Below are 27,836 nucleotides of genomic sequence, written 5' to 3'. Positions count from 1 at the left end.
AATATTTTATTGCTCACTTGGGGAAAACCATAATCTTGCTATTAATATTCCATATGTATTCTCATACCGTTAATAACTCAAAAGTAATTTGAAAATTGGTCCTTGAGGTTTTATAGGAAAATGGCAAAGAAATGCCAAAAATATAAAATTTCGACAAATGGAAATGTTAATGTCAAAATGACAGACATTTAGGATATTGGTAACCTGAATGGAAATGAAAATATTTTAAGGTTCGCTGAATTATTAGCATTGCTATGACATTTATTTTACATATAAAAATTAGAATCATATGTTAATTGACATTTTCATATTTATCTTAAGTATTTCTTTAGCATACTTTTAGGTGCTCCCAACTGTTTGAAACTAAAAAAAGGACGCAACTTTTAAAACTGTACTGATTGATGTTTTCTTACCTTCCATTATAGCACGGAGGGTATATTAAGTTTGTCATTCGGTTTGTGACACCTTAGACCCCACAAAGTATATATATTCTTGATCAGCATAAAATTTTATCTCGATTAACATAATTAACCCGAAAACGGCTGAAAATATATATGGGAGCTATATCTAAATTTGAACCGATTCTCACCAATTTCATGGGGTTCGTCCTAGGACCAAGCACGTACTGGATGAAAAAACTGCAGACAACTTCAGACTGCTGTCATTTCTAAGCCACTTGTCCGACAGCTGTTAAAATTATTCCAGTGACAGGTCAATTTAGTGTTTACAAGCGTACAAAGGCATTTGGGTGAGAACTTTCCAGAAAAAAAGTTTTTCGTGATGGAATTCAAGCGTGATAGTATGATATCTTTATATTTGGCTGGAAAACCACAAGTGGCTATCATTAGAGCACTCCAGCATTTAAATGTGAATAAATCTTTTGTATCTCGTACCATCGCTCGTTACCGGGATACTGGTAGCGTAGCCCGACATCAATGAAGTGGACGCAAGTGAACAGCAACATCAGCAGAAATGATTCGAAAAGTAAAGAAGCGACTTGATCGAAACCCGCGTCGCTGTGGCCGAAGAATGGCTACACGCAAAAAAAATATAAGCCTCTCTAACATATGTCCCAAACATATTTTGCAGCAAACAAATATATGTTTGCAAACATTCCCAAACATAACATATGTTTGGGTGCTGCAAACAAATTATGTTTGGGTCCAAACATAATTAATGTTTGGGTCCAAACATAATTAATGTTTGGGTCCAAACATATTTTTTGTTCGGGTGCAAACATAATTTATGTTTGGGTCCAAACATAATATATATTGGGGTGCAAACATAAATTTATGATTGGGTCCATTTGTATACTTACTGCAGATATAATTCAACCATAATGCAAACTAGTTTTAAAATCAATTTTTGATATTCACATTTTATTTAACATAAAAGAAATTCATACATATTATAATATATAATATAAAATTAAAAAACATATACATATTATAAGCATATGTTTTAAAGGCAATTTATAAATAAATTATTTTCAAAATTTGAACATATATAAAATGTGTCATTTGTGTACAATAAATCGACTGGATGTGTGAAAAAAAAATCGTCGAGTTCTACTCGAAATCCATAAAAATGGGAATCAAATCCATGATTCAATATTCTTTGCAGACAAAAAATTGGTTGTGGTTCTTTACAAATATGCAAAATAAGGCCGAATTCCGGCAACTGGTCTTCACTATATCCGATATGTACAACCATTTTGTTTTTATAGTAAATGCCATTAATAGTTAGATTGTTTATAATTGAAATAGGATTTTGTAAATGAAATTTCTTTACAATACTTTCTATGTCGCATTCTACAACTCTCTCTCCTTCAACTTTGTTAGTATAAAACTCTTCAAAGTTTAATATAGTATTGGCGATGTTAAGCTGATATTTGTGAATAATGTTTTTATTAAATTAACTCTAGAATTGGTGGAAGTTGCACAGTTTTTGAAAGGCTGGTGGAACGCTTCGAATCGAATTGATGACAAGTGTTTTAGCGGACCAACTTCGTCCATAATTCGTCCATAGTGAGTCAAATTATGATATTTAGGTTTCAATGTTGAATTTGAGAGTTTCAAATATAATCTGTGGTGCTCAGTTATCGAGTTTGTTAGTATTACGTTTGACTTAATTTGTAAAACGTCAGAGTTACAACATATGTTTAAAATTTCTCTTAGCAGTAAATACAAGTGCCATTCTTCGCAATCTGGGACTAAGTCGCCTATTATTAAAGATAGATTAGAAGAAAATGTTTTCATTTCAGATGCAGACATTTTAAACTTAAATTTCAGAAGAGCATCACTATTTAAAATGGGTGGCTTATTCTTACAGTTAGGACCATAATTAAATACCAAAATGCGATAATTTAACTGTTCTAAAGTAAAAAACTTATATTTTGTAATAAATGAATTTAAAATGAATATCAAATCGTAATGGCAAACACCCTCTAGCAAATCATGCATGACATCAATGGCAAAGTTGTTAAGTACATTAAAATGTTCTAATTTATTCCAAACGCATGTTTCTTTATACCTGTCTGTCTAGCGTCTGATGTCTCTACATCATCAGCATAATTAATGTCATTTCGCAACAAACTTGGTTTTTCTTCACAAGATGTCTGCGTATCGCAACGTTTCATTTTGCAAAATCTACAAAAAAAATTGCTTTGAAAACTTTCTGAAAATCCGAGAACAGTATTCAACCCCAAATTATCGCCTAGAACCAAAACAGAAACAATTTTTACGACCTTATATCCTTCTATTTCTGAATCTAAAATTATTCCCTCACTCTCTAGGATGTTCAGATATTTTATGAATGGTGTGAATACACGGGAATTTCCAAATTGTTTCCTGTCTTCACTAAAGAGAAGCATTCCTGTAAAAATATTTTGTAATTTCGAAGCCATATGGTCTGGCATACACGCGAATTTTACATACACACCACAAATTTTTTGGATGCCAGCGTGCGAAGCTAGAGCATTATTCGGTTCAAAGTCATCACTGAAAATAAACAAAGGTAAATAAAATATTTCTTTCGATGTTGGATATTTAGATATTATTTTTTTCCAGTGATTACCTTGAACATAGTTTTTTATGGTGCCATTATTTTGGTGTGTCAACAAATTTTGGTAATATAAAATAATGTCGCGAAGAAAAGGGGTAGAATTGAAAAGAACGCCAAAAAATATTTTTAAAGGAAATATCCCTACAGTATAATTAATTTTTTTTAAAACAACTGAATTATCCATGTCCATACATTCATTAATTTCATCTTGTATATTATGATATTCAATATCGAAAAATAATTTACTACGTTTTAGTTCTGATATAATTTTGTATTCTGAATTTAGTTGGCTTGCTTGTATTAAATTACACACAGATAAAATTAATTCCGTTTTCTTTTCATTGTCGTCCCATTTTGAAAGCTGTAACTGCAAATGAATTTTCTGAAGGTATTTTTGTAAAACAGCACTATTTGCTTAGAATTTGTTATTGCTGAATTCCGTGAAATTGTCTTATGACTGTATATTTTAATAAATACTTTCAGAAATTCCATTCGAATCTGTTCTATTTTTAGAGACAATAAAGTGCTAGATTCAAAATCTTCATTATCCACAGGCTCTGAGTATTCTTGTAAATATTCGTTTGAAATATGATGAATATCTAGTTCTTGACTAACTACAGGCTGATGTTCATCTGATCTTTCTCTAAGTTCAACACATAAATGTTTTCTCAAATGGGATCTAAATGATTCTATATTGGTGAATTTGCGACTACAAACCAGACATTCAAAAAATTTGCAACTTCTGTGTTTTTTCCTATAGTGTTTTATGAGATCTTTAAGAATATCACAATTTGCTTTGCAAAGGTGGCAAGTTAATACTGTCATCGTAAAGTAACTTAAAATGATCTTTAAATTAAAATAAATCAAGAATATAATAATGAATAAAAGACAATACAAATACAAAATTATTAAAATAAGTCTTTGATTATGGTTTCAATAATAGCTACCTTTTCGTTTGGCAGTTTAATGTTGAAAATGGATAATTGGATAAATTCCCATACGTGTTTGCACAGTGGTGGGTATGCAACATCTAAAGCCATAATATACATGAATCCTATATTTAAAGCTTCAAGTAGATCAGTGCATTTATAGATGAAACCTGCGATGTTAAACTGCGCATAAGTGATGTCATGGCCAAATTTTACAAATCTAATTTGTAAGTCCGTAATAGAATCCTCTTTCAATTGCACAATTGACTGTAAATTAAAATAAAATTTGATTATTTTGGGTAATAAATATTTGTATATTAACATATTTTAAAATAGCTTACCTCATATTCCTTAATAAAACGCTCCTGAATTTCAAATTTAGTGGCTCTACCTTTCTTTTCATGCGTTTCGTGTCTTTTTCCACTGTGTGGTAAGATGTATGGTATTAAAAGAAGGGTCAATTGTGCTCTCAATCCTAAAAAATAAATATTGTATTTATGACGTGATCCAAATAAAATATTTGTTTTACTAATTAATGCTTTATAATTTTAACACTTACGTTCTTCAGTGGATGTATCGATTTTCGTAAGTAAGTTGCAGACTGCTTTGTCCCGAAGAGTACGTGCGTGATTCAAAACATTTGAATATATCATCAACCAATTTTCAACAGGTTCTGTTGCTGAATACAATAATTTCACGTCCAAAGTGGTTAGCTTGATTCCATTGTTACCCTGTAGCACAGGGTACTTTGAGATATATTCAAATGTGGAAATATTTCCTTTTAATTCGTTTCGGCGATAAGCATGAGTTTCCTGCCACTTTAAAATAATTGTAGATAAATCCGAGGTATTCTCAGTAAGGTACTCAATACTTTCTGCTTCAGCTGAAAAAAAATCATTTTTAATTTCAAGGTGTTATAAATTACTAATATCCTTTACCACATAGTGGTGTAGCCTATAAACCAATAACTTACATGGGAGAGACACATTTGCTTTACGCTTAAGGTCCTTGCGAGGCCTTCGACTTATTATTCCATCAGAACGTAAAGATGTCCTTTTGTTATTGTACGCACTCCACAACTTTCCTCTAGCAATACAGCCTTTCTCCGAGGGGAGGAAGTATGCAGAAGCTAATTCGGTATAAAAAATGTGGACAATCGATTCGGCCAGAACTTCAAAATCTTCACGTTTAAGTCTGAAAGATATTTTTTTAATAAATAAATAACAATAATTATTGAAGTATTAAAAAATAATAAAAGCAAAAAAATATAAAACTTTTGCAAATACTAAAAAAAATAATAATAAAACTGATTAAAATCAATAAAAATATTGATATTAATAATTAATATTAAATTATTAACACATTTTTATTTTATCAATAACAACAATATATTATTTATAAAAATTAAAACATAATAAATTAATATTAGAAACATAAGAATAATTTTAAGCATAATAAAAATTGTAATAATTAATATAATATTAATATCAGTAATAAAAAATTGTTAAAAATAATAATATTAAAACAAAAATTCTACTTATAAAAATATTAAAGAAAATAAATAATTTATAATGAAACATAGTTTTTTATTTTCTTTAATATTTTTATAAGTAGAATTTTTGTTTTAATATTATTATTTTAACAATTTTTTATTACTGATATTAATATTATATTAATTATTACAATTTTTATTATGCTTAAAATTATTCTTATGTTTCTAATATTAATTTATTATGTTTTAATTTTTATAAATAATATATTGTTGTTATTGATAAAATAAAATAAACATTTGTTAATAAGTTTATAATTTATATCGTGCCAGTTTTCATAAAATTTTTATTTTATATTATTTTTTTAATTTATTATTATTAATATTATTCTTAATATTTGTTATTATTTTTATTTATTAATTTATTATTTTTCCTTTTATTACAATCACTATTTTTTCAATAAAGTAAAATACTTACAATCTGTTAGGGTCTTCTTTTAGACATTCGTCAATAAGGGCCTTCGAAATATTCACCCTATCTTTATTTTGCAGGCGTTTTTCGGCAATAAAAATTCTCCATATTTTGTTGACAGCCGGAATTGACTTGATGGACTCTATGTCAGTCTTTAAAGTTGAAATAACATTTGTTTTTGGGGTAAGATCCCCAAAACCACCTACGGATTCACACTCCGATAGAGTGCCACTAACTGTCGATGCTGATGCCACTGATCGAACGGAGTCTAAATGAAAATTAAATATATTATTTAAAAAAGAAATATATTATTTAAAAAAAGAAAAAAATATTAACAGCCTGTTTCTTTATTTTGAAACGAAATTTTTTTTGTTCCGACATAAAGAAACAGGCTGTAAATCCAGTGTACTTACCTCCAAATTGCAACTCAATATGAAAAGTAGGTGTTGACATATATTGATGAATTACTTTTTCAAACTGGTCTTCTTTAATGGTTGCACCAAACACTAAGGCTGTTATTTTTCTTGAGGCATCAATTTTTAACTCTAATTTGGCTGCTTTTATAAAGCTTTGTAGATTTAAAGGCTCCGGCGCTTCGACAAATAATTTGTCTTCCCCCAAAACAGTTGGTATCAACATTTATTACAACACTTGTGACACGACGCGAAGGCACAAAACAAATAAAAAGAATAAAAAAAGAACACAACCAGAATGCCAACATGAGACACGCGCAAATGTTACGCTCTTTTGTTCTCATCAAGCAAATCGGTGTGTATGCGAAAAACGCATGTATGTATGTATGCATGAACATTAGTAAGAAGCAACGTCTCAGCAACAAAAAAACATCCAAACAGCTCTTTGTGTGTTGTTGTTGGCATTTTTGGTGCATGGACAATAGAAAAGAAATAAACGTCTCAGCAACAGTTTCCATCCCTCTTGCCGCGCACACACCACACATAGTTACAGCAGCGATCGGCAGTGTTTGCTTGGTGAGAGCAAAAGAGCGTAACATTGGCGCGTGTCTCAAGTTGAGACACTCATCAACGCAAAAACAGACTTCTCACCCTCCTGTCTTCTTTTAAGTCACCTATAACACCAATTCAAAAGTAATCGAGAGCTCTGTTGTTTAGCTCTTTGAAAAAAATCCTCTCCGCACCCATAAAAAAATATGTTCTAACATATAAAATATGTTGGTACCCAACAAATAAAATTGAGTTATGTTACAAAATGTTGCAAACAAATATTTGTTTGCACCGAAACAAATTATGTTTGCATCCAAAATATATTTGTTTGCAACCAGTCCCAAACAAATATATGTTTGGATCCAAACATATTTCTAACATATATTTTTCTGCGTGTAGAGAGCTGAACATGTCGCAATATTCCATTCGGCAAATATTGAAAAATGAACTCGGTGTAAAGCCATTGAAATTCCAAAAAGTGCAAGAACTTACACCGCAACAGGAAGAAAATAGACTCAAAAGAGCTAAAGAGTTGCTTCGCTTGGCCGAAAGTGGTGATCTGCCGAATTTAGTTTTCTCCGATGAGAGAACATTCTTTGTTCAGCAGTTTGTAAATAAACAAAATGATCGTGTTAACTTGCCAAAGAGGTCAGCTGAAATTGTGCACCCTAGGTTGGCCACCAGAACTCAAGCGCCGGCCATGGTGATGGTGTGGGCCGCCATAAAAGCGGGTGGTCACTCTCGGCTCGTATTAATCGACCGTGGCATCAGAATAAATACAGAATATTATCGCGAAAATATTCTGGAGGGAGTATAAAAGCCTTGGGCACGCAAATATTTTGGCCACAGACCTTGGACATTCAGCACCATTGCACTCAGGAAGCGCCACCCAAGAATGGTAACAAAATGAGGTTCCTCGCTTCATTTCCAGCGCATAATGACCACCAAAATCTAGGATTCGAATCCGTTGGACTATTGTCTTTGGAGTATTTTGGAAAGCAAGGTCGGCACTAAAAAATACCAAAGTGTCGGTCACCTCAAGCAATCGCTTCGCCGGGAATGGGCTAAAATACCGCAGAGCAATATTCGGGCAGCGTGTGACGGTTTCATTGGCCGTTTGAAGGTCATAATTCGTGCCAAAGGTGACCAATTCGAACAAATCTAAACTTATTCTAAAATTTGATGCTATTTCCGACATTTTTTGCTTACATTCAATAAAATTTAAAGAAAATATATGGCGTTCGACATTGTTGCAGTTTTTTTTATCTCATCCGGTATTTGTTGTAAAATTTCATCTCAAGCGGATAAAAAATGCGACCTGCATTTTGTTCATAAGAATACATGGACTGACGGACTGATGTGCAAAAATCGACTCAGAAGGTTATTCTATGAAGATCCTCAAAAGTAACTATGGGTCTATCTCGCTTCCTTCTCCATGTTTCAAACAAATGTAGGAACACATAATAACCTTACCACTATGTAGTGTAGGGTATAAAATTAGAATCCGTAAAAATTCTGTTAAAAACTTAAATACCGAATATAGGTAGTTACCATTATTTTTGGGTCTATACGAAGACGTGGACCTGCATAGGCAATTTTCTGTATCAGGCGGTAGTACTCATCACGAAGTGCAAATGCGGAATTTGAAACAATTCCGAATATTAGGAGGTGCTGTTATATGAGGCAATACTAAGACCTGGACCTGCATAGGCAATGCCATTAAAATCTTTAAAATACCGAATGTAGGGAGTTACCGTTATATGGTGGCTGTACGAAGACCTGGGACTGCATAGACAATTTACGATCTTCAAGTACTAAATTTGAAACAATTCTGAATAATAATGTCACTGAAATCATCCAAATACCGAATATAGGGAGGTCCCATTATGTGGTGGCTATACGAAAACCTGGACCTTCATAGACAATTTTCTGTCGTAGATTGCAGTACCTATTACGAACTTCAAATACGAATTTTTAAATTGAATAATGTCGCTAAAATCATCACAATATCGAATATAGGGAGGTGCTGTTATATGGGGGCTATACAAAGATCTGGACCTGTATAGCCAATTTTCTGTCATATGCTATAGTACCCAATACGAATTTCAAATACGAAATTTTAAATGATTCCGGTGAATAATGTTGCTAAAATCATCACAATATCGAAAATAGGGAGGTACTCATATGTGGGGGCTATACAAAGACCTGGGACTGTGTAGACAATTTTCTGTCATAGGCTGCAGTATCCATTACGAACTACAAATACGAAATTTGAGAGAATACCGATGAATAATGTCATTAAAATACATTAAAATACCGGATATAGGGAGGTACGCTTATATGGGTGCTACACAAAGATGAGGACTTATTTAGCCTATTTGCATACACATTTAAATAGAATTTTATAAACCTACTTCAATTCGTTCGGAAGCAAGGGGGATTTCCAAAGACGGACAGCAGGACGGACACACAGACCTTGATTTATATATTATGCGGGGTCTAAAATGTATATTTCGAGGAATGACAAAATTAATATACCCTCCATACATAGTATGGTAGAGGGTATAAAAAATTTTACTTTTAGGCGACAACTCGAAAAAAAGCCGAAGAATAGTAGGGTAAGTGTACCAGTAGTCGGCACTTTTAGGATTTTCGCGTTTTTAATCGCTCGCCATTCTGAGTGGAACTTTTCAATTATTACAAAGTTAATTTATTCAGATTCGAAATTTTGTATAGTTTTTGCAATAATAAATAAAGTTTTAATAACTTTTTATTAAATTTCTAAAATTTGAAGTTTTATTAAAACAATGCTTTTTTGCCAGTAGTCGGCACCACTTGCCAATTGTCGGTATGGCATTTTCCAACAGTCGGCATACCAATTTTTTTGTAAGAATAATTAATAATAATAATAAATTGATTCATTAAAATATAATATTTTTGTTTAGTTAAACTGATTCGACGTCTTTATTGTACTTTTCTTAAGAATATGAATTGTTGAGGACCTTCACAGACAAAATTTTAATTTTGTTAGAATAATTAATATTTTCTATCTCTCAAAGATAGCTGACAATATATTTGAAGCAAACAAAATACATTTAGTTATAATAGTTTCATTAATTTGGGCTTAAAAATAAAAAGTGCCGACTACTGGACATGCCGAACTTAGGCACACTTACCCTATTGATTGAGAATTATAACTTGTATGCCCTTATGATGGTTGATCGTAGGCCAGATGCTGTTTGCATAGGGTAAAAAATTTTGGGTATTATATGATTGAGCTGCAGGGACACCTCTTATTATTCTTATTACGCGATGTTGGTTACTGTCTCATGTACGTGTTCAATTTGTCACTCGTTACAAATTGTAGCTCACAACGAATTCAGCTTCAATCTGAAAATTTACTTACTACGCAATTTTACCTTAATCTTTTTACTACCACTTTCTGTGGTCGCCGCAAAATCGGATGCCTCTTCAAAAAAGCTCATGGCTTACTTAAAATGGTTAATTTTCTCTATTCCATGTCAAGAGTTTACGTGCCAACCGTTTTGATTTCTTCCATCCACTAAACACTATTACACTTATCAAGTAAATCCTTTAAGAGTATCCCAAAGATGCAAATATATTCCTGCACAATTTTCGCAATTTTATTGCTTTCTGGGGATTTTTAGTTCAGCTTCTGTCTATGGCATCAGCAATTTGTGTTCCAAAAAAAAGAATAAGAAAAAAAGCAACATCAGTTTATCAAATTTTCTCTTGAACATGGACACAGCCAACACACAAATAAATTATTCAAATTTTGACAAGACATTTTGAGGGGAAGCGGCAAATTTTCCAACATCCTCCAACTTTTTATTATAGACTTCGATAGATGACCCTGAATTTGTTTACAAATCGTCTAAGAAATTTGTATATTCCATGGAAATCTTGGGATTTATTTTTATTTTTTTTGGCTGAGGATTTTCTTTTGGCCCTGCCATTCGTGCCTTGGACCGCTTTGCTGCAAGTGGCAGATGTCTGTGTTGCTTAGGCTTCTGTATTCAGTGGGGTTTCCTTGTCCGACTATAACAAGTAGTTTTGGTGTTGGTGTTGGGTTTTTTCTTTTTGGCCTCGTGATTTTCTAAGCTGTTCAATTTTCGGTTTTTAAGTGTTGCTTTTTTTTTTTTTCGTTTCCCTTTTGCGAAAGTCATCATGAAGCGATGGGATATGTTACAAGACAGTGAAGCGGAGATTTGATGACCATGGCCAGCCACAATTCACTACAATTTTTATTATCTATTACATCTGAAAATCATTTATAAAGGATCATATGAAACCTGCGCGTTATGGCCTTTTACATAGCGTATTTTCATAAACAGGTGTCAAGTAAAACACTGTCCACCTGTAGTTTTTAAAAATATCCCTGGATATTGCTTCGATTCACTGATTTTCATATTTTCCCTCTTCCATATTTCCAATATGTCAAGCGTAAAAAAAGTTTATGATAAATGGTCACTGGGAATACTTCAAGCCATGGAAGTAGGCTTATTTTAATGGCAATTCGTTGTTGGACGTTAGGCGAAGATGGAAATAAAAAATAATGAAATAAATAAAATAAGCCACAAAGTGTGGTAGTCTATATAGTCGTTAACTCAGGCGGACATGTTAAGGAAGCGTTGTTAAAAGCTTTAGGATACACATTCAGTTTTTGTATGATAGCCCAAACTTTAAATATCCAAGTGTCAGTTTAACTTCGTCACTAGGATCATAAATTTACCTCTTAATTATATCAATTTCAATTTTCTCAGTAGTGCAACGGATAAATATGTGATATACGAATACACCGTATTTGCCTTATTATAGGGTTAGAACAAGTAAAAAAGCCGTAAGTTCGGCCCTCTACCATTTGAAAAGAATTTGGCAATTTTCAAAAAAAAAAAAAAAAAAAAAAAAACATTAAAAATTCTGTTAAAATCTTAAAAATGCCGAATGTAGCCGTTATATTAGGGTCTTTACGACGACGAGGACATGTATAGGCAAATTTTGTCATAAACCATTCAATTTTCAAATGTGAAAATTGAATAAACGTATTCGGTGAATAATGTAAAATCATCAAAGTACCGAATATAAGGATGTACTATTATTTGGGGGCTATATCAAAACCTGGACCTGCACAGACAATTTTCTGTCATAGACTATAGTATCCATTACGAACTTCAAAAATTCCGGTTAATAATATCGCTAAAATCATCAAATTATCGTATATAGGGAGGTACCGTTATATCGGAGCTGTGCGAAGACCTGGACCAGCATTTTCAAAGACAATTTTCTGTCATAGGCTGTAGCATTACGAACTTCAAATTCGACATCTCAAACAACTACAGGGAGGTACTGATATATGGAGCTTATACAAAGACCTGGAACTGCATAGACAATTTTCTGCCATAGGCTGTAGTATACATTATGAACTCTTAATACCTAATTTGAAACAATTCCGGTGAATAATGACGCTGAAATCAGCAAAGTACCGAATATTGGGAGGTACCGTTATATTGGGGCTATATGAAAACGTGGACCTACATGGCCCATTTACGAACTTAACCTGCCTACTGGAAAAATATACATGTGAGCAAAATTTTTAGCAAAATTTTAGTCTTACATCCGTGATTACAACAGACAGACAGACGGCCGTTGCTAAATCGACATAGAATTTTACGCTGATCAAGAATATATATACTTACACTAGGGATGATATTACAAACATATATGGTGAGCAATAACCGTAAAATCGGATGAAGATGTACGTCGAAGCTATATAAAAATCTGAACCGATCTCGATGAAATTTTGGCAGAGGTATTTTTGAGCAGTATCTAATGTCCGGCACCAAATATCATTGTTGTGGAGTGCATATTACGCATGTGAGAGCCTAAAGCACCAAATGGAATGAAATAATATACTTCCGACCGAATTCATCCTGGAAATATGTACTTCAAATTTGGAGAAAATTGGTTCGAATATAGATATAGCACCCATCTATAGCTATATCCGAACCAATTTTCTCCGAATTTGAAGTACATGTTTCTAGGATGAATTCGGTCTATATCTAAATTTGGAATCAATTCTCATCAATTTCGATAGGGTTCGTTCTTGGACCAAACAAATATTGTTTGGAAAATTTCATCTCAAACGGATAATATATGCAACCTGAGCTCCAAAATTTAGCAGAGCTATTTGCATTGTGTCTAGGATGTTTGGTATTGAAAATGAGATATATCGGTCCACGTTCTGGTATAGTCCCCATATAACGGTACCTCCCGATATTCGGTATTTTGATGATTTATGCCACATTTTTTTCACGGATTTGTCTTAAAATTGGTATTTGTAGGTCATAGCGGGTCCCTGAGCGTGTGGCAAAACATTGCATGTATAGGTCCACGTTGTGGTATAGCCCCCATATAAAGGTACCTCCCGATATTTAGTATTTTAGTTTTTTTTTTACCACATTTTTTCAACGATTTGTCTAAAAATTGGTATTTGTGGGTCATAATGGTGTCCAGCTCCGGTGGCGGAACATTGCATGTATGGGTCCATAATTTGGTATAGTCCCCATATAACGGTACCTCCCGATATTCGGTATTTTGATGATTTATGCCACATTTTTTCACGGATTTGTCTTAAAATTGGTATTTGTAGGTCATAGCGGGTCCCTGAGCGTGTGGCAAAACATTGCATGTATAGGTCCACGTTGTGGTATAGCCCCCATATAACGGTACCTCCCGATATTCGGTATTTTGATGGTTTTTGCCACATTTTTTCACTGATTTGTCTAAAAATTGGTATTTGTGGGTCATGATGGGTTCCAGCTTCTGTGGCGAAACATTGTAATTATAGGCCCACGTTTTGGTATAGCCCCCATATAACGGTACCTCCCCATAATCGGCATTTTAATGGTTTTTGCCACATTTCTTCTAATGTTTCTTTTACCCTAAGGTGGAGGGTATTAAAAGTTTGGCCCGGCCGAACTTAATGTTTTTTTACTTGTTTAAAAATAAATCAAATCAAGTCTTTTCTCTGAAAGACCTTTTTAAGGCCTCCTTTAACATATTATTAGTGTTTTAGGAAAATTCTTAGAAATTGTTATCTAGAATATTTCCTCAGACACTGAGCCATTCTAATCACAGAATAGTGTATTCTTCACGAATTAACATCGTAATCTTATTACTTTAAGTAATTCCCATTAACATGAGTGGTCTTAAATCCTTTACAAAAAAATGCGACACGCATTATCTTCGTACGCAATTGCTGGAAGACATGTTTAGATATTTAGCACCATAATTTGTGTACCCTTGTCAATATGCCATAATAAAAATATTTATGTGTTTATTTATTAATACATTCTCTTTTACAAAGCAAGCAATTAATTATCTTATCTATACTAACAGCCAGACATTAACACAAATATTGTGTACTCATTAAAATTCAGCGTTTGTATTAGCTAAAGTAAATATCAACACACACACACACACAAGAGCACTTCGCAAACATTCAAAGCCACAACCATTGCATATTTATGTGCTTTGATATAAGTTAACCAAATTTAAGCATGCTTTTTGACCTATAAAACAAGAAAACCGACAGAGAGGGAATAATGGGTGATGTGGTACTATATTGAGGACTTTAAGCACGATTGGAAAATATTTTTCTAAATATCAATGTGTATGGTTTTGATAGAAAAATATATTTTTATATTCTGGAATGAGGTTTTGAATGAAAAATAATTTTAAAAAAATCCACGCCTATATTTTGTTTGTAAAATAATTTTTAAAAAATCAACGCATAAGGTTTTGATGAAAAAAATAATTTTTAAAAAATCAACGCCTAAGTTGATTTTTTAATGAAAGTTAATGAAAAAAAATAATTTTAAAAAAATCCACGTCTATATTTTGTTTGTAAAAATAATTTTTAAAAATATCCACGCATAAGGTTTTGATGAAAAAAATAATTTTAAAAAAATCCACGTCTATATTTTGTTTGTAAAAATAATTTTTAAAAATATCCACGCATAAGGTTTTGATGAAAAAAATAATTTTAAAAAAATCCACGCCTATTTTTTCTTTGTAAAAATAATTTTTAAAAATATCCACGCATAAGGTTTTGATGAAAAAAATAACTTAAAAAAAATCCACGCCAATATTTTGTTTGTAAAAATAATGTTTAAAAAATCCACTCCTATATTTTGTTTGTAAAAATAATGTTTAAAAAATCCACTCCTATATTTTGTTGGGAAAAATAATTTTTAAAAAATCCACGCCAATGGTTTTGTTGGGAAAAATAATTTTTAACAAATCCACGCCTATGGTTTTGTTGGGAAAAATAATTTTAAAAAAAATCCACGCCAATGGTTTTGTTGGGAAAAATAATTTTTAACAAATCCACGCCTATGGTTTTGTTGGGAAAAATAATTTTTAAAAAATCCACGCCTATGGTTTTGTTGGGAAAAATAATTTTTAAAAAATCCACGCCTATGGTTTTGTTGGGAAAAATATTTTTTAAAAAATCCAGGCCCATGGTTTTGTTAGAAAAAATAATTATTAAAAAAAAATAACGCACATGGTTTTGTTGGTAAAAATAATTTTAAAAAAAATTAACGCCCATGGTTTTGTTGGTAAAAATAATTTTTAAAAAATCCACGCCTATGGTTTTGTTGGGAAAAATAATTTTTAAAAAGTCCTCGCCTATGGTTTTGTTGGGAAAAATATTTTCTAAAAAATCCAGGCCCATGGTTTTGTTGGAAAAAATAATTTTTAAAAAAAATTAACGCACATGGTTTTGTTGGTAAAAATAATTTAAAAAAAAATTAACGCCCATGGTTTTGTTGGTAAAAATATTTTTTAAAAAATCCACGCCTATGCTTTTATTGGGAAAAATATTTTTTAAAAAATCCACGCTAATGGTTTTATTGGGAAAAATATTTTTTAAAAAATCCACGCCAATAGTTTTGTTGGAAAAAAAATATTTTTTAAAAAATCCACGCCTATGGTTTTGTTGGAAAAAAATATTTTTTAAAAAATCCACACCTATGGTTTTGTTGGGAAAAATAATTTTTAAAAAAACCACGCCTATGGTTTTGTTGGTAAAAATAATTTTTAAAAAATCCACAGCTATGGTTGTGTTGGGAAAAATAATTTTTAAAAAATCCACGCCTATGGTTTTGTTGGTAAAAATAATTTTTAAAAAATCCACGCCTATGGTTGTGTTGGGAAAAATAATGTTTAAAAAATCCACGCCTATGTTTTTGTTGGGAAAAATAATTTTTAAAAAATCCACGCCTATGGTTTTGTTGGTAAAAATAATTTTTAAAAAATCCACGCCTAAGGTTTTGTTGGTAAAAATAATTTTTAAAAAATCCACGCCTATGGTTTTGTTGGTAAAAATAATTTTTAAAAAATCCACGCCTATGGTTTTGTTGGGAAAAATAATTTTTAAAAAATCCACGCCTATGGTTTTGTTGGGAAAAATAATTTTTAAAAAATCCACGCCTATGGTTTTGTTGGGAAAAATAATTTTTAAAAAATCCACGCCTATGGTTTTGTTGGGAAAAATAATTTTTAAAAAATCCACGCCTATGGTTTTGTTGGGAAAAATATTTTTTAAAAAATCCAGGCCCATGGTTTTGTTGGAAAAAATAATTTTTAAAAAAAATTAACGCACATGGTTTTGTTGGTAAAAATAATTTTAAAAAAAATTAACGCCCATGGTTTTGTTGGGAAAAATAATTTTTAAAAAATCCACGCCTATGGTTTTGTTGGGAAAAATAATTTTTAAAAAATCCACGCCTATGGTTTTGTTGGGAAAAATAATTTTTAAAAAATCCACTCCTATATTTTGTTGGGAAAAATAATTTTTAAAAGATCCACGCCTATGGTTTTGTTGGGAAAAATAATTTTTAAAAAATCCACGCCTAGGGTTTTGTTGAAAAAAAAATTTAAAAAATCGGGGATATGGTTTTGTTAAAAAAATAATTTTTAAAAAATCCAGGCCTATGATTTTGTTGGAAAAAATATTTTTTTAAAAAATCAACGCCTACGGTTTTGTTGAAAAAAATAATTGTTAAAAAATCCACGCCTATGGTTTTGTTGGGAAAAACAATTTTTAAAAAATCCACGCCTATGGTTTTGTTGGGAAAAATAAATTTTAAAAAATCCACGGTTAAAAAGTTTATCTTTATTTGAAAAAAATCTCATCTATAGTTTTAATTCTGCTTCCTTTTTTTCCCATCTCTTACGAACTAAAAATTCTATGGTCGACATACCTTCCATTTTCCCATCTCCTCTAATCTATAAAAACGCTCACACACACATTCACACAAAACTCAATTACATTTTATACAAGTTATAAAAATATTATTGATGATCTATAAACTGTAATTAAAATTCAAACGGTGTATTGATATTCTACCACCCAATCAAACGCATATATATCCATCATCAAAGTGAAATGATGACTTAACTACAAAAGTGTTGCATACTCTTGTGCTAAAACTCCGAAAGGAATCAATTGTGCAAAGCGAAAAGACATGAAAGCAAAATATTATGCTCACGTTATTCGTACAATTATACATTTGGTAATCCCCGGAGTGGGGCGTTGCCTTGCCTTGCATTGAATTCAATTTAACTTTTATGTCAATCAAAGTTAGTTGAAGTAGTCTCGGATAGAGCGTTGTTAGCCGGTGTGTACCCCGCTTTTAAAGGATTCCATAACACAACTGTCTGTTGTGTCAAACGATTCTGTATATGAATGTGAATCTATGTATTTATATCGAGGAGAAAGAACACGTGGTGTAGAGACAAATGTGGATTGATGGAGCATAGAATAAATATGAATGTTCGTTCTATGATAAAATGCAAATGAAGATAAGAAACCAAATGTGAAAGAATTTTTTAAGTTTCTATAACCGCAAAATAAGGAATATGTGTATAATTAAAAAAAAAAAAAAACAACAACAGCGACAAGTGTATGACAAGTATGACAAGTGGCGCCCAATGGTCAGAAGTTTTTTTTTGGTGACAATTTCCCAGAAAAAAGTTATTCGTGATGGAATTCAAGCGTGATTGTGTGATTTCTTTATATTTGGCTGGAAAACCACAAGTGGCTATCGTTAGAGCACTCCAGCATTTAAATGTGCATAAATCTTTTGTGTCTCGTACCATCGTTTGCTACCAGTATCACGGGTAGCGTAGCCCGACGTCAAGGAAGTGGACGGAAGAAAACAGCAACATCAGCAGAAATGTTTCGAAAAGTAAAGAAGCGACTCGATCGAAACCCGCGTCGCAGTGGCCGAAAAATGGCTCTTGAGCTGAACATATCGCAATATTCCATTTTGCAAATATTGAAAAGTGATCTCGGGGTAAAACCATTGAAATTCCAAAAAGTGCAAGAACTTACACCGCACCAGAAAGAAAATAGACTCAAAAGAGCTAAAGAGTTGCTTCGCTTCGCCGAAAGTGGTGAATTGCCGAATTTGGCTTTCTCAGTCTCCTATGAGAAAACATTCGTTGTCCAGAAGTTTGTAACCAAACAAAATGACCAAAGAGGTCAGCCGAAAATGTGCACCTTCGGTAGGCCACCAAAACGCAAGCGCCGGCCATGGTGATGTTGTGGGCAGCCATAACAGCCGATGGTCGCTCTCCGCACGTATTAATCGACCGTGACATCAGAATAAATGCCGAATATTATCGCGAAAATATTCTGGAGGGTGTATTAAAGCCTTGAGCATTCTAAAAGAACCATGTTCCTTGCTTCATTTCCAGCGTTGAACTATTGTGTCTGGGATATTTTGGAAAGCAAAGTTGGCACTAAAAATACCAAAGTGTTGATCACCTCAAACATCGCTTCGCGAGGAATGGGCTAAAATACCACAGAGCGTGTGACGGTGTCATTGGCCGTATGAAGCCCATAATTCGTGTCAAGGGTGACCAATTCGAACAAATCTAAAATTATTCTAAAATTTGATGCTACTTTCGATTTTTTTTCACTTTAAATTTTTTATACAATATTCTGCCACCGGAGCTAGAACCCATTACAAACTACAAATGCCAATTGTTGGACAAATCCGTAAAATAATGTGATTAAGACCATCCAAATACTGAATATCGGAAAGTACCGTTATATTGGGGTTATATGAAAACGTGTTCCGCCACCAGAGCTAGAACACATTACGAACTACAAATGTCAATTTTTGGACAAATCCGTGGAAAAATGGGGCAAATGTGGGGGCTATCCAAAAAACGTCGATCAATACACACAATGTTTCGTCACCGAAGCTAGAACCTATTATGACCAAAAAAAGGGAAAATGGGGCATAATCAAAATACCGAATATCGGAAGATGATGTTGCTATACCAGAACGTGGACCGATATATCTCATTTTCAATACCAAACATTCTAGATAGCGACAAGTGTATGAGCTCAAGTGGCTCCCAATGATTAAATGTGTGGGTGTGGATAACGTTTCTGTACTTGGTTGCCAAGAAAAACAAGTTAAATTAATAAGTTAAAGTGGTATCAAACGAAGAACTATTAATTGGGAAGGACACCGTAAATTTAAACCAGACCATATGACGCGACAGTGTCATAAACCTTTCCCAAAATAATGGACCTTCAAACATTGACAATACAACATTTCTTTCAAATCAAGGATTTGCTCCGATCGACTTTTTAACAATTCGATATAACCACAAAATTAGGGTTAAGTACATAAATTAATAAACAACCACAAATGTATGAACTGAAGTGGCGCCCAACGGGCAAAAGCTGTAGGTATGGATTATGGAGGCACCCATAAAAACCAAATCAAACAGGTATTGGTTGGGTATTTGGGACCGCCAAAATTACGAGTTCAAGTGGCGCCCAACGAATTGAACTTTTAAATGGAAAGATCTTCCTACCCTAGATTTAAACCAGACCTTCTGACGCGACAGTATCAGAAAACTTTCATAAAATAATTGACCTACAAAATATACTCAAGGATTGTTTATCTTTTAAGAAGAGTTTGCATTTCTTAATGTCTATATAAAATGTCTTTGAAATCAATGATTTACTCTGGCGGTCATTTTAACATGTCCATATAACCTCAAAATAAGGGCCTAATCAACCAGGTACTGGTTTGGTGGTTGGGTCCACAAAGACTACATGTGAGTGAAAGTGAATGTGGACTACGTTCCTACTCTAGACTTAAACTAGACCAGGGATGCTCAAAACAAAAAATGAATGTGTTTGGTGCGAGAGAGTGAACGTTCACTCAAAGAAATTTCATGAGTTGTTGGCGCAAACTAATGCATAATGATATATATAGGGGAAATGTTTTGTTTTGTATAAACCAAATATATAAATTTAATTTGAATTCAACTAAAAATATAAATAAAAAATTAAATTAAATGTAAAAAAAAACAATTCACTGATTAATTTAAAAATAATCGATACAAAAGTAGTTAAATAAAAAATGGAGATTTAAGGCTTTTGCAGCAGGGAACACTTAATAAAAATATTAATATTTACATTTAAAAAATTCTTAAAATGACGTCTCAATACGTCATATTTTTTATTTTGCCACATAAAATGAATTGAATATTATCAAAAGCATTTTTAACCATAAAATATGATTGTAGCATTCTGGCATGTAGTTAAGCTGAAATAAAATAATGCAAATGAAACTATTGTTTCGCTAAGTGCATCAACGGTAGCAATGCGTGCAGCCACACACTTCATTCGTCGGTGTCTCATCGACGACTGATTCTTATTCTCATTGCGAGTTCGTGTTGGTTTGTTTATACTTTTTCGTCCGAGGCTGATCATAGCTGAACTAGACCCTTTGATACGACAGTGCTGAAACTCCCCAAAATAATTGGAGGCTACTAAACCGGAATATTATTATTATTAACTCTATCCATGACAGATATGAAAGAAAACAAGTAAAAAAACTGTATGTTCGGCCGGTCCGAACTTTGAATACCCTCCACCATTTTGAACGAATTTGGCAATACTCGAAAACAATAAAATCCGTTAAAAAAAAATTCTGTTAAAATTTTAAAAATACCGAATGTAGCTATTATATACGACGACATAAACCTGCGTAGGTAACATTTGTCATAAGCCATTACAATATTCAAATGCGGAACTTAGAAAAATCGGTTATAATGTCGATGAAATCATCAAAATACCGAATATCGCGAGGTACCGTTATATGTGGGCTATACAAAGACGCGGACCTGCACGGACAATTTTCTGTCTTAGGCGGTAGTATCCATTACGAACTTCAAATACCGAATTTGAAACTATTCCGGTGAATAATGTCGATAAAATCATCAAAATACCGAATATCGGGATGTACCGTTATATGTGGGCTATACCAAAACGTGGACCTACATGGCCCACTTTCAATACCAAAAGTCCTGCAGACATAACATACTACTAACATACTACATACTACTACTTCAATTCGTTCGAAAGATGACAGCAGACCGATAGACGGACGGACATCGCTAAATCGACATAGCATTTTATGCTGATCAAGAATATATATGCTTTGTGGGGTCTACAATGTATATTTCGAGGTGTTATAAACGGAATGACAAACTTAATATGCCCTCCATACTATTGTGGAGGGTATAAAAGCTTAAATTTGGCCGGACTTTTAATACCCTTCATCATATGAAAGGAACTTGAAAAAAATTAACAAAAAACAAGTAAGCAAAGGCTACAGTCAAGCGGGGCCGACCGTTGAATACCCTACAACACTATAATAAACGATACAGTTTATATAGGCGAGATACTCGAAAGAATTCCACAAGATATTGTGACAAATAATAAAAGAAAACCACCAGGTTTCGTTCTCTAATTTTCGAATAATAGCAACTTAAACTAATTTGCTCATTTCCAATTTATTGGTAGATGTTGCACGTAAATGGTCTTCCTAGATCTGGAACAAATATTTCCCCAAGACCTATAATCTCCCAGAAGTGGCAAAAGATTAACATTTATTATTGGTTTTTGACTGAAACGCATCTATATGAGAAACATGCATTTGACTATATTCTTCAACAAAATCAGCGTTACCGAAATAGTCAGAAGTGCGTCTTTCCTGTATTTGTCAATTCTCCAAAAATTCACTGGAATGGGCACTTTCGTATTTTGTCTACAAAAGTTGGCAAACTATTTCACACATTGAATATTTTTGGATGGCCATCCAAAACTGCTTGGCTTGGCAGTTTTTTGGCCCATTCAACCCCTAAATATATGGCGATCATCTCCAAAAAGAGTAGGCTTCTTTTCTGACCCTCATCTTATCCCCATGCAAAATTTCGTAAGGATCGGGCCATAAATGCGATCTGTATATGATATCCAGATATCCCAACTACTTAGTTTTGTTAGCTGTAGAAATATTACCAAATGTTTATTTCAAATGAAAATATGCCAAAAATATGACAAAATTTAAAAAATATGAGAAAATTTTACAAAACTAATATTTTCATCTTTAGAGAGATATTTTTATGCGATTTTTTAGACGTTTTTTCTTTCCTGCCAGGAGGCCATTCTGAATTAATGAGAACTGTCGAAATCAGTTCAGCCGTTCTCGACATATAAGAGATCTTTCAAGCATATCTTCTTTGATAGACATATATATCGCACATATTTTGCTATATATCCGATTTGTTGGATGTTAACATCAATGTAAAGGTCAGAAGTAACCTTGTCATGGCTTCGTGATTTCGCCGGGATTTAAAATATTCGCGGTTTAATGAAAAATTTTAAATTTTTTCAACACAAAAGATATGGTCTATTTTACCCGCTAAATATTATCCGATGACCACCCAAATTGGTAGGCTTCTTCCCCGCCCTAAACTCTGACTACATGCGAAATTCCGCGTCGATTGGTCTATAATTGCGACCTGTATAGCTACTGCAAAATCCGACACTTTTTCAGTATTTGGTCCATTTCAACCCCTAAACATTTGGCGATCATCTCCAAAAGAAATAGGGTTCTATTCTGACCCTAACCCCACCTTCGTGCAAAATTTTATACGGATCGGACCATTATTGCGACCTGTAGCGTAATTACAAATTAACATGGACAGACGGACAGACGGACGGACGGACATACATAGCTAGATCGACTCAGCTCGGCGAGCTAGGAAGATCCATATATACTTTCCTATGTGGGAAACCAATATTTCGAGGTGTTACATAAATTCTGGCCCAATCAAACTTATAATACCCCAACATATAGTGTTGTAGGGTATAAATATTATAAACATGCCATTAAACTGAAAACCATTATAAACCGGGTCGTTATAAACCGGGCTAAACAGAAGACGAGGACCTGCATAAGTATTTTTTTTTTTGTCATAGGCTGTAGTATCTATTACGAACTTCAAATATGAAATTTGAAAAAATTCCGGTGAACCATGTAGCGAAAATCATCGAAAATCCGAATATTGAGAGGTATTTATACTGGAGGTATACCTACCTAAATGGACCAGCAAGGACGATTTCCCGTCAAAGATTGCGGTATTCATTAAGAAGAAGAAATTTAAATTTAAGAAATTTAAAACCATACCGGCGAATAAATTTGCTAAAATCAACAAAATACCGAATATTTGGAAGTACCGGTATATGGGAGCTATACGAAAACGTGAACGGGCACGACCCATTTACGAACTAAAACCTGCCTACTGGCAATACACATATGCATGCAAAATTTTGCAATTTTTTTGAAATCTATTTAGAATTTTACTCTGATCAAGAATATATATACTTTGTTGGGTCTGACATGAGCAGTTCGAGGAATTACAAACGGAACGACAAAGTTAATATAGCCTCCATAGAATAATGGAGGATATATAATTTTGTTTTTAATTCAAAAGTCCTAATTCTTAAATAGAATTTTGATATGCTCTCAGAATTAATTAGACTTTGAAAAATAAGTCTTCGGTCGAACCCCGCCAATATCTGTAATGTGTTGCAAGAATTAATTCAGAGCAGTTCTTCATTTGCTACGGATTATCCTTTGTCTGTTATATAAATTTGTTATTCTCATATTCACATGACATTTATACCCCTTTGAATTCCACTTATCTCCTCGCAACAACAACAACAACCCCACATCCCCTCAGACAGAAAATTGTATGGTTTATAAAACATGACAGATAGAAATCCACTCATCCACGTCTACAGCGAAATGGATGTATAAGACTAACTAACTTAAACTATTTTATCCACAGACACACATACACACACACATGGGAGATGTTCGCTTCAACATGCATAACAAATGACGTCGGAGCATTGCATCCGTTACGGCAACCACCAACTCTTCAACTGTCATCCGTTAGGAATTCACAAACATACACCCGCACGCAAAGGCTCCCACTCACACAAAGAAATTTTTAACCATTCAATTTATTCGCAGAAGAAATGTATAAACAAAACTTTAACCGGAACATTATTGCGTGAATGAAATGTTGGCGAAGACGAGGGAGTGGTGTGGGTTTGGTTTGCAGTTTAATAGGAATATCCACTAAGTGTTGTAATGAAACGCCAAGGCACATATCGCATATATCGGCACACACTTATCGTATTAAAATTGAAATAAAGAATTTATTTGAGCGACTGTGGTTTGGGTGTGTTGTATTTATGCATGTTGTGAGGATATGGGGATATAAGTTCGTAAAATAGAAACTTTAAGTTTAAGATTGCGTAGAAGGTATGTTTGGAAGTTACTCTAATTGTATACTTTACAGTCCAAAGTGTTCGCATTAAAGAGACAAGAACGATATAGATATGAAGAAGTGATGGTGATCAAGAAAAGGGAGAGGTCTAAGGTAACCATTTGAAGTTTTGACGTGTGGAAGAATAATGACTTATAATGAGAATAATGGGAATAGAACTATTGCCCTACCATTGAATTCAGTTTTTTTACTTTATAGCATCCGGCAACGTTTTCTTAATCCTAGACCCTTTGTATAAACACAGGGTGAGATGAAAAAAACTGCAACCAACTTCAGAATGCTGTCATTTCAAAGCCACTGGTTCGACAGCTGTTAAACTTATTCCAGTGACAGCTCATTATATTGTTTAAAAGCGTACAAAAGCATTTTAGTGAGAATTTTCCAGAACAAAAGTTATTCGTGATGGAAATCAAGCGTGATAGTGTGATTTCTCTATATTTGGCTGGAAAACCACAAGTGGCTACCGTTAGAGCAATTAAATGTGAATAAATCGTTTGTGGTTCGTACCATCGCACGTTACCGTGATACTGGTAGTGTAGCCCGACGTCAAGGAAGTGGACGGAAGAAAACAGCAACATCAGCAGAAATGGTTCGAAAAGAAAAGAAGCGCCTTGATCGAAACCCGCTTCGCAGTGACCGGAAAATTGCTCGCGAGCTGAATACATCGACATGTTCCATTCGGCAAATATTGAAAAATGAGCTCGGGGTAAAGCCATTGAAATTCCAAAAAGTACAAGAATTTACACCTCAACAAAAAGAAAATAGAGTCAAAAGAGCTCTCCGATCGTATTAATCGACCGTGACATCAGAATAAATGGTGAATATTATCTCGAAAATATTCTGGAGGGTGTATTAATGCCTTGGGCACTCAAACATTTTGGCAGCAGATCTTGGACATTCCAACAGCACTCAGCACCATCATCGCACTCAGCACGTGCTACCCAAGAATGGTTACAAAATGAGGTTCCTCGCTTCCTTTTCAGCGCACAATAGCCACCAAAATCTCCGGATACCAATCCGTTGGACTATTGTGTCTGGAGTATTTTGGAAAGCAAGGTTGGCACTAAAAATACAAAAATGTCGATTACCTCAAGCAAGCGCTTGGCTTTCCACCATTTGAAACGAATTAGAAAATATTCGAAATAGAAAATATGGATTTTCAGACAATACGATTGGAAAATGTGGCTAAAATCATCAAAATACCGAATATCGCGGGGTACCGTTATATGGGGGCTATACGTTATCGTTAACCTATATAGAGAATTCTCTGTCGGGGGTAAAGTGCTCACAAAGAACTCCTTGTGACCATTCCGTGGAAAAATATGGCTAAAAACATCAAAATACCGAACATCGGGGGTACCGTTATATAAGGGCTATACGGTATCGTGGACCTATATATATAATTCTCTGTCGAGGTATAAAGTACCCACAAGGAACTACTTGTGTGGATTTCAAGACAATTCCACTGAAAAGTGTGGCTAACATCATCAAAATACCGAATGTCTGATGGTACAGTTATATGGGGGATATACGATATCGTGGACCTGTATAGACAATTCTCTCTCAGGGGATAAAGTACTCACAAGGAACTACTTGTGTGGATTTTAAGACAATTCGATTGAAAAATGTGGCTAACATCGTCAAAATACCGAATATTTCGGGGTTCATTTATATGGGGGATATACTATATCGTGGACCTACATAGACAATTCTTTTTGAGGGGCTAAAATGCCCACAAGGGACTCCTTTTGTGGAATTTCAGACAATTCCGTTGAAAAATGTGGATAAAATCATCAAAATACCAAATATCGGGGGTACCGTTATATGGGGCTAAACGATATCGTGGTCCTATATAGATAATTCTCTGCCGAGGTATAAAGTACCCACAAGGAACTCCTTGTGTGGATTTTCAGACAATTCCGTTGAAAAATGTGGCCAAAATCATCAAAATAATGAATACCGAGGGGGTACCGTTATATGGAGGCTATACCATATTGTGGACCTATATAGATAATTCTCTGCCGAGGTATAAAGTACCCACAAGGAATTACTTGTGTGGATTTTCAGACAATTCCATTGAAAAGTGTGGCTAACATAATCAAAATACCGAATATCGGGGTTACCGTTATATGGGGGCTATACGATATCGTGGACCGATATACCCCATCTTCGAACTTGACCTGCCTGCAGACAAAAGAGAGATCTGTGCAAAATTTTAGCTTCCTATCTTAATTCGTTTAGACTGTAGCGTGATTACAACAGACGGACAGACGGACGCACAGGGCTAAATCGTCTTTGAATCAAGATCAAGAATATATATACTTTGTTGGGTCTAAAATGATTATTTCGATGAGTTACAAACGGAATGACGAACTTAATATACCCTCCATACCTTTTTTGGTGGAGGGTATAAAAAATATAAAAATGATGGCGTTTGAGTTTGTTGCAGTTTTTTTTATCTCACCCTGCATTTATACAATATATGAAAAGTTAGGAAGGCAGAACTTGCACTTTACTCGGAGATACAGGGTTGCCCATATTCGACGGACAACTGCTGAGAACGGCGTTTTTGGGGACCTCTCAACACTGGCTCGTACGGCAGCGATATTCTGGTCGACTTGTATATGGCCTCTTTGGATTAGAAAGAGTCTTACCAGTCGAAAATTTTTTGTATAAACGCTTAATGGTGTTCTTAGGAGGCGCACTTCTCACATTTTTTAATGTTTTAAAAACACGTTGAGTTTTCAAAATTGACTTCTTCTGTTGAATGTAAATTTCAACTATTTTTCCGTTGCGTGTATTGGTTCATGGTAAAAATCTGCTTGGACTGACGCTTCAAACGCGGTATGTCATTAAGCGATGTGACATCTCTGTCAAAAGTTATGGCGTTGCCAGATGGGTCCGTCGAATATGGGCAACCCTTAGACGGTGTAAAGAAGGGATTAGACATTCTTGAAAAAGAATGCTATTGGTCCTAAATATTACAATGAGTGATTTTGTCTAGAGCTACAGTTAGCTCTGTCGTTGCTTGAAGTTTAAGGCTTCGAAAATATCGACTCGGACGTAGTTTAACGTAAAGATGAACTTACATTTGTTTCGTCTCGAATTAATATTCACTAACTTCAGTATCAAACTAACCCCATACTCAATATTATCCA

At 33.7% G+C, this 27,836-nt stretch overlaps 1 protein-coding gene across 3 annotated transcripts; it reads right to left on the bottom strand.

Annotated features, from left to right (window-relative positions):
* Positions 1-1,434: 1,434 nt before the first annotated feature.
* On the bottom strand, positions 1,435-6,819 carry LOC109613788 (uncharacterized). 3 transcript variants are annotated; one of them, XM_059118371.1, is made up of 7 exons: positions 6,367-6,815; positions 5,960-6,221; positions 4,966-5,186; positions 4,552-4,875; positions 4,334-4,467; positions 4,011-4,259; positions 1,435-2,221 (listed from the first exon to the last, which is right to left on the bottom strand). In XM_059118371.1, exons 1-7 carry the CDS (start codon positions 6,590-6,592, stop codon positions 2,213-2,215), a joined length of 1,425 nt encoding a protein of 474 aa, XP_058974354.1. In that variant the 5' UTR covers positions 6,593-6,815; the 3' UTR covers positions 1,435-2,212. The 3 variants fall into 3 exon arrangements, with proteins under 3 accessions (XP_058974354.1, XP_058974352.1, XP_058974353.1); XM_059118369.1 differs by lacking the exon at positions 1,435-2,221 and adding an exon at positions 3,084-3,909 and having other exon boundaries at positions 6,367-6,819; XM_059118370.1 differs by lacking the exon at positions 1,435-2,221 and having other exon boundaries at positions 3,727-4,259; positions 6,367-6,816.
* Positions 6,820-27,836: the final 21,017 nt, after the last annotated feature.

This window comes from Musca domestica, unplaced genomic scaffold (assembly GCF_030504385.1).
Source record: "Musca domestica strain aabys unplaced genomic scaffold, Musca_domestica.polishedcontigs.V.1.1 123, whole genome shotgun sequence".
Lineage (NCBI taxonomy): Eukaryota > Metazoa > Arthropoda > Insecta > Diptera > Muscidae > Musca > Musca domestica.
The sequence above is the reverse complement of the archived record's forward strand: the minus strand, read 5'-3'. Positions and strand labels throughout refer to the sequence as shown.